General features: G+C 47.5%; 1 protein-coding gene across 1 annotated transcript in view; it reads left to right on the plus strand.

Moving 5' to 3' along the window:
• Positions 1-7318: 7318 nt before the first annotated feature.
• Positions 7319-7818, plus strand: part of T265_05532 (hypothetical protein) — a gene marked incomplete at both ends in the record, with an annotated part of 4524 nt that continues 4024 nt past the window's right edge. The window contains one exon of the mRNA XM_009170566.1: positions 7319-7538. Within this exon, the coding sequence (XP_009168830.1) occupies positions 7319-7538 (220 nt within the window). The remainder of the gene's footprint in view (positions 7539-7818) is intronic.

The raw sequence follows: 7818 nt of genomic DNA on the forward strand, positions 1-7818 counted from the left end.
TGACCCGCAGTGAAAGCATTCAAGATTCTTGCATCGGATACACAGAACTTATCAAAGCCAAGAAATTTCAGCGTGAAAGCAGGAGCAGCTTTTCGTCCTGTTTTCTTCACAATGCGGATAGAATGGATTCCAGGGCCTAAATTGTGGTTTCGAGTTTCTTGAGGCTATCTTCACTGGCCGATGCACATTTTTTGCGTTCATAAGCGAATCAAAGCTGACCGGGTCATCAGCCTTAACTGATGGGTCTGCAAGAGCAGGAGTTTTTACAGGGCAAAGAATGGTGGAAAAGGTATGCAGAAAGGAAGTTGGTGGCCCTCCTTCGCTCACCGGCTCTACCGCTTGTGGCGAGTAAGGTGCCCCGGTAGAGGGTACCTCGCGAAGTCCGACATGGCATGGGGTTATTTGTAAGTGAGCGTGCCGGAAATGGGATGATGCCAGAAGGCGCAACTTTCTCATCGACAGTTCTGAATGTTCAGCAGAAGGCATCGCCTAGATATCTAAGCCATAACCAAAGTGGAATTTGAGACCGCGAAGGGAGGCACTCTATTATAGCTCAGTGAGGCGCGGAGGCAAACAAGCCGTCATACCACGGTAAAGTGGAGATTCTTCCCATCGGGTTTTTTTCTTACGAGCAGCACAAGTTGAAAAAAGCAAATCCGGTCATCCAAATTAGCGTGCTGCCTTTGAATTTCACATTAGCGTCATTGTGTTGAATCTAACTTCACCTTATGATCACTCCCCCATTTACTTGTTCATTCCGCGTATGTGCTCTTGATTTCCAGTTGCTTTGCATATCCATATCCGCCACTCAACTTGCCGCAGAGGCCATCCTGTTAGAGGCTTATGTGTAAGTCTGTGTGAGTGTGCGCAGCTGACCCATTTACCCACGCGGGTTCATGTCCCGTCGTCGGAAGGGGCGAATGCAACCCACACTACTGAGCTATTATTCGGCTTGCCTTTGTTTGGTGCGCGGACGTTGACGCCGGTCATTGTCGGACCCGTGCATTTGTTAGTGCACAGATGATAGCCATAAAGCAAATCAGAAAGTGAATGTGCACTAATAGAAGTTTTTAGTATTTCTGCGACACGTATAAAAATAAATACAGTTGGAGAATGGGATCAACTCGAAAAGGGGAACTTATCTGATGTGGGAGTCCCTTGGTGAAAGTTCGGACGGTGGGAACGTGTTTTCTCCGCAGTTTGGCTGCTACACGTATTCCATGATTGTCCGTGGACTTGGAGTGTTTGGCTGACTCCTTGCTCCCCCTGCGCGCGCGAGTCTGTGTGTCGTGACCGGGTTCGGTTTCCCTTTATTTAGGTCCCAGTGCGTATACATGGGCACGTCGGCACATAAGTGGTTTCTACGCTGGCTAGGTGGTGCAGACAATCGATTTTCGATGAGTCAGCTTAATGCGACGTGTTCGTGCGTGTGAGAAAAATACAAGTCTCGCGATCCAGTGAGCGACTGTGAGTTGAACAGTCAAGTATGTGAGTGACTGGGTCGCTACACATTTGTTGACGCTTAGAACATGAACAATTGAGTACTGTGACGCGTAGAATTTCGAACCCGATTCTGGATTATCGAACATACGCATCACTCAAAGTTCCGTATCGGGAACCTGAAACCGTTGACAACCGAACTTCAGGGAAGGACGAACAGTGTAGAATTACATGCATTGTGAATACATGAATTCAGGCAAAAATCTGTACATACCTGAGAACGGACTCAAACCTATAGGAGCAAAGCACCCACCAAGGGAACGGACGATCCTGGTCGCATTTCTAGTATTGCTTGAAAATCTCGCAAATTTTCAACGTCGCATGCATATCACATGATGACCAGGTGTCCGCTCGGAGAGTCCCGAACACCGGATTTTGAAGTATTCCGGAGTTCAGCTAATCATATGGTTTACGAAAATGAACCAACTTTCTCGGACATCACGCGTGTAGACAGCTACCAGTACGACTGCATGCGCACCGAACTATTCGGGTCACATGAATTCAGTAAATTCTAGGGAGCACGCTGTGGCGCACGCGTAGTGAAAAGTAAAAATCGACAGAAAAACACGAAACCAGGGGGTCCAGCTAGCCTCCTTCAAGTGGCCGTCAGCTGGGAGCCGATGAGATGCCATAGCCGAATGGTTATTAGCAGTTCCAAGTAAAGGCAAAGTAGATGTTCCAAGTAGGCAAGCAAAGAGTGAGGTTCTTGCCTCCTTTAAATATGACATGCGGAAGTTCTTCAGCACCAGTGGCTCGGTGGCGCCTGAGGGGCAAAACGTATACCGAAAACGTTGAAGGTTCCAAGTTTCCTGTCCAGGGTCGCGTTGCGTGTCGGGACTGCGACTAAGCAACAGAACGTGAGAAACTGAATTCTGAACAGTGTCCAGCCCAACGATTGAGGCGTTAGTCTTTGAACGCAACCAAGCCCACTTAACTATGAGTGCTTTGCTTATCGGAATTATTTCTGCGCTTGTTGGGCATATCAGCTGCGACAGTTTACACTCACTTCTAGGGTTTCTAGAACTCTCTGTTACTTCAGCCTTCTGTGCCCACCAAGCCTGTCAATCCGCACTGGTGTCTGGCGGTCCGTCGAGCTACATTGAACACTCGACCAGAAGGACCATGTACCCAAGCTTCGAGACATTTTGGTGTTGGGTGAGATTCATTGCTCGAAGCTAGCTGGCTTTGCAGTTACTCAAGCGGAGTACTCTGTCTTTTGGCGTTACGGATAGTACTATCTAGTGAGAGTCAACCTTAGAAGAGACATTAACTAAAAGGGACCTAAATACGTGGCTCAAGAAGGTCCCAAAATCAGGTCTCTTCAAAGCAAGGTCTCCTCAGTGGCACGCGAGGTGTGGGTCCTTTAAGCGCTTCTGAAATATGAGGTGGAGGCAGCAACTCACAGGCGCCTGAGGTGTTCCGGAATGAGCAACCTCAGGTAATCCGGCCATACGAACTATGGATAATGACAAGTTTAGTTCGCAAACAGGGACAACATTTGGCCAGATGGCTCCAGTTGTTTCGGAAGTTAGCACCATACAGACAGCCGGTAGTCAGTAGAGCAGCGGGTGCTCGGCGTTACCCGTTGGTATCGATATCAGTCTGAGGCACCACCCCGTTTTTCAGCCACATCAACTTTGCCTAAATTTTTATCCGTAGTTCCAGAAACTACAGAGACGTATGAGATCAACCTACCACCACATGGCTCCCTAAGCATCACAAAAATATTAGCGATTATCAAAGCTCGATTCCGAAGGGGCGCAAGCAGTGACAATGAAAAAAATTACGGGATAAATCCATGCATTCTCGGGCTAGCTAGTCGGCTACATCCGGGTATGTCGGACAACTGTAATAGGGTCCTGGAAGAGCCATCTTTTCCGACCCACTCCCACAGCGCCAGTCAAATGCACGCACCGAATGATTCTCTGTGCACACAGTTCAAAAGAAGGGAAGTTTCTACATAAAAACGCGGCACTTAACGGTGTCTATTAAAAACATTGAAATCTCCCAATTCAGGGAATTTTTCGCTGGATTTTGTTTACAGATTCTTGAGGAATAATTTGGGGCCAGAATTGTTTATTATTATCCACCATGGATCGGCGTGATTGGTCTGGGAGGGCAATGGAAGATTATGTGGAGTGGGTGTTTTCCACATGTTTTTCTCCCCTGTGTCAATTGAAAATATTTTCATCGAATACTCGGGCGGAACCTCAACTGCTGCTACCTCGTGGTTTAATGTTTTAGTTAGAGCGAAGGATCAAGGCCGTCGAATGATTACCTACATTCTTTTCAACCAAATGGAAGTTTGGCACCGACTGAGGAGTCGCTTAAGAGGGGCTTGGTGATACCTAACGATTGTTCACCAAACCCTTCTGAAATATACACTCTTCCTCTACCTCACAGGCCAGAATTTTTAGTCAAATGCTAAGGGTGCTGTAAGTCAGTCAGACTTTCTTCTTCGGCCCGGGAATCCGAGAAGTTCCCATAAAAACGGTGACGTCCCTGTCTGTTCTTGGTCGGAATCTTCCTTGCTAGCCTTATTGTCAAGTAAACCAAAGGTGCACTACATGTAGTGAGCGTCCAAAACCAGATCATAAGTGCTTTAACGTATATGAAGTTTGTGAGCTGACAACATCGTCATCAAACATTCGGGGGATACTAGATCGTGATTGGTGGATGGGTCCACAGTTTTGGCGAATCAGAGCTCAGCCTGATGCTGGAGTTGCAAGCGGCTCAATCTTTTGGCTAATGGCGTACCGGGCAGACACTTGGCCGTAGCCACGTCTAGCTGCGAGCGGTAAAGGGGTTTCATTGTGGGATTCTGACCAGGAGTATCATTATCTCTTGCCGCTCATCGCTCATTGACCTCCCCTCACACTTTCCCCACCCATCGAATGATGCAATGCGATCAACCGGTCTTCCGGCCCTTTAGTCATTGTGTATTTTACAGTGCCCGCCATTTCGAGTAGTCTATATGTAGATGATGGTAGCGTACAAGCCTGCCCACTGGAACTCTGTTCATGGGCTCTCTTTCTGTTTCCTAACCACAGATTTCCGTGAACTTTTTCGACGAATCACTGTCCCCTGGTGCTTCCATAGTGTACATACAACATATTTAGCGACCACATCTGGATGGTCATCACATTGTTGGTCCTACCAATAAGTGCCTGGCTGTACACATGTGCGTACGGACCTCATGGCTAAAGCGTTGCCCAGCCATACGGCTCACACATTCCAGACACCAACCTCACGCACTGGCCTGTTCAGGTAGGCCATGGTGCACCTGGGACTGTGTTCTTCAAAAAAATGGTGGTGTAGTTTACAGTGCCCTCCATCTCGCTTAATTTATATGTAAAGGTTGACAGTGTGCAACTTTGCTTACTGGGCTTGGCTCATGGGCTTTCTTTCTGATTTCCATCCACAGAAATTATCGTGAACACTTTTGGAGAGCCCCTGTCGCATGGTGCTTCAGTGGTGTGCATACTACGATATTCCCGTCTCCAAAATATCGCCTGGAAAATTTGACAAAAATAACCAATCACCTCAAAAATCTGATCCACGTTACAGCCTATAATGCCCGCAAACTGTCCATTCGGGCAGCAGGCATCCCTTGCTGAAACATAGTTTTCCCCAGCTGTCGATGTATGTTGTATCTTTGATTCATGCATACAAGACCCCACCTTAGTCGTGCGGTGCTCTAGACGATATAAGGTGTTCCACATTTCAGTTTGTGTATCTGATGATCCTGACGCAATGGCTCGCGGTCTTCACGCTGCGGAAGCTGTACTGAATGCCAAGGCTGAAATCACCTTACTTGATTGGATCCCACCAAACAGTCGCATTTGCCCTGTGCGTTTCTTGGTTTAATTAGGATCAATATAGTTCGGTGCGGTAAATAGTGTTTATAAGTCGCTGCGTTAAATTGCGTTTATTTTTCGTATCAGCATTGGCCTCGACGGACTGCAGTTCTGGGACTGAGGAGGGTAATGTGGAGGTTTGTTGTGACTGCGCCGGCCGGCAAGAAAAACGGATATAGTAATCCTGCTGGGTAATATGAATGCTTAAGTTGGACGACTAACCCGGAAAAAGGAAAAATTGGGCGGTAGATTCGGAGTTTATGCTCAAGTTTATACCGAATAACGGGGAGTGGCATCTTCAGTCGTGTGCTGATCACCGCCTGTTGCTGGCCAGTATGGACTCTCAGCGTAAACCTTCACATTAAGTTACTTTCAGGACCCAACTGCAAAACAGTCATAGACGCAATTGGACCATGTGGCTTTCAGTTACCGATGGGGAGCCTCAATTGAAGATCGTTGTTCTTCCCAGGATAAACACCTTGAGTCTAATCATGTCATTGTGCGGGTCTGGTCATCGCTTCGCTTTTCGTCAGCATTGTGCTTGGCAAAGCAGAACAACTCCATTCACTAACCTCGATAAGTTTCTGGAGCTCAAGAGTAACGAGGTGATCTGGCTGGAAAGCTACTTGAAACGCACAGTCATAGGGATGACGAATGTTCCTTGCCGGTTCAGTGGAAGCCATTTAATGAAGCTATACCCTCGGCTACAAAACTTTATCCGAGTCATCTAACTTGACTCAATGAACACTGGATATCGTCGAGATCAATAGATCTTACGGCCGTCAGAAAGGCCATACCAACAGCTATACACTACGATGACGCACGCAGATTCTTCAAACACCAGATAACCAAGAGCTTGAATGACAGAACGCTGATGGATTTCAAAGGCCCAGAAAATGGAGGCCTTTGCTGCAGGCAACATCTGCGTCCTGTTTCGGATAATTCACTCAATTGATCAAAAGAAAACAAGTGTCTCAATGGTCTTCTTGAGCATTCGGCTGAATACTAAAAAAACAGGTCACCTGGTCTCTAGCACAACCGCTGGAAGAACCCAGCGGACCTGAATGGATTATTGGGACCATCCCGCCGTCAATGCATTCAGCGTGAGGTACTAATCCTCTAACGCGACAAGGCACCTGGCCCCGATGGTTTGCCCCCCAGCATTTATCAGAGACGGTGGTGATGTCCTGGTGAACGGTCTGAAGACCATACTTCAGGATATTTGGAACAAAAACAGAATACCTGTAGAATATAGCGCCTCTATCGTGGTTCCGGTCTACAGAAAGTGTGCAATAATTTGATGCGAAAACCATCGTGTAATCAGCTTTGTATCCGTCTCACCTAAGTTGCTGTCACGTTATTTTGCACAGTTTGATCGATTATTGGGAGAGACATCCGCGAGAATCAATTTGGGTTTCGCCCTGGAAGATGCATCGACCACATTTTTACATTGAGACAAGCTCTTGAACAGCGCCACTCTTTCGAACGTCTCACGTTGGTCATTTTTCCCTGTCTAAGAGCTGCTTTGACTCTGTCGATCGTCGGAAACTTTGCCGGGGTGTGATCAAGGGTATCCGTCCTAAATTTGTATGCTTTTTAAGGACACTGTATGTGAACTACTGCGGGTGGATACAAGTATACGACCAGTTTTCACCTGAGTTTACAACCTTCAGCGGTGTAAGGCAAGGACGCCCTCTGTCGTCTTTCCTCGTCGACTTTGCTATAAATGTGCTGTTTGAAACTTGCATGCCTGCCTCTGAAAAAATCGTTCAACTATAGCACACTTTCGGTGCGTAGCTGCCATGCGAACGGTGGGAGGCACGAGGGTTGGGATACTACCAGGTTGCCAAAGCCCAGAGAGTAGCATTCGAGAGGTTGGGTTCGAACCACGGACCTTCCGGTCCGTAAGCAGGCACCTTCACCACTGATCTGTCTCGAACCTCTGAAAATTCGGGGTTTAAATGCTCCCGGCATGTTCGCTTACAGACATCGAGTATATGGGCGATGTTGCTCTACTTGGTTCAGATCCTTCAAAAATACACACCATTTTAGATAACGTAAATACTTTTGTCACATGGTTCGCCATGAGCTTCACAGCTGCAAAGTATAAAGTGCTGCTAAAAGACTGGGTAGGATCCCGACCTAAAGCTGCCACCTTGACTAACGTAAATTTGTCACATGGTTCGCCATGAGCTTCACAGCTGCAAAGTATAAAGTGCTGCTAAAAGACTGGGTAGGATCCCGACCTAAATAAAGCACCTTGACGTGGCGGTCGGGCTTCAGTGCTGCAATGATCCCGCGGGCTACACTGGCTGGAACTTCGTTCCACAAGGTGCAACCATGCCAGGAAGGCCAAAGGGGAGCTGTCAGACCAAGAGCAGCGAGACCCCGTACTACGAGTAATCGTGCTACGAGGCGGTCTGGGGGTAAAGTCGTACTGTCCTCTGCGACAGGAGTGTGA

The sequence above is a fragment of the Opisthorchis viverrini genome, assembly GCF_000715545.1.
Source record: "Opisthorchis viverrini unplaced genomic scaffold opera_v5_102, whole genome shotgun sequence".
In the NCBI taxonomy this organism is placed as follows: Eukaryota; Metazoa; Platyhelminthes; class Trematoda; order Opisthorchiida; family Opisthorchiidae; genus Opisthorchis; species Opisthorchis viverrini.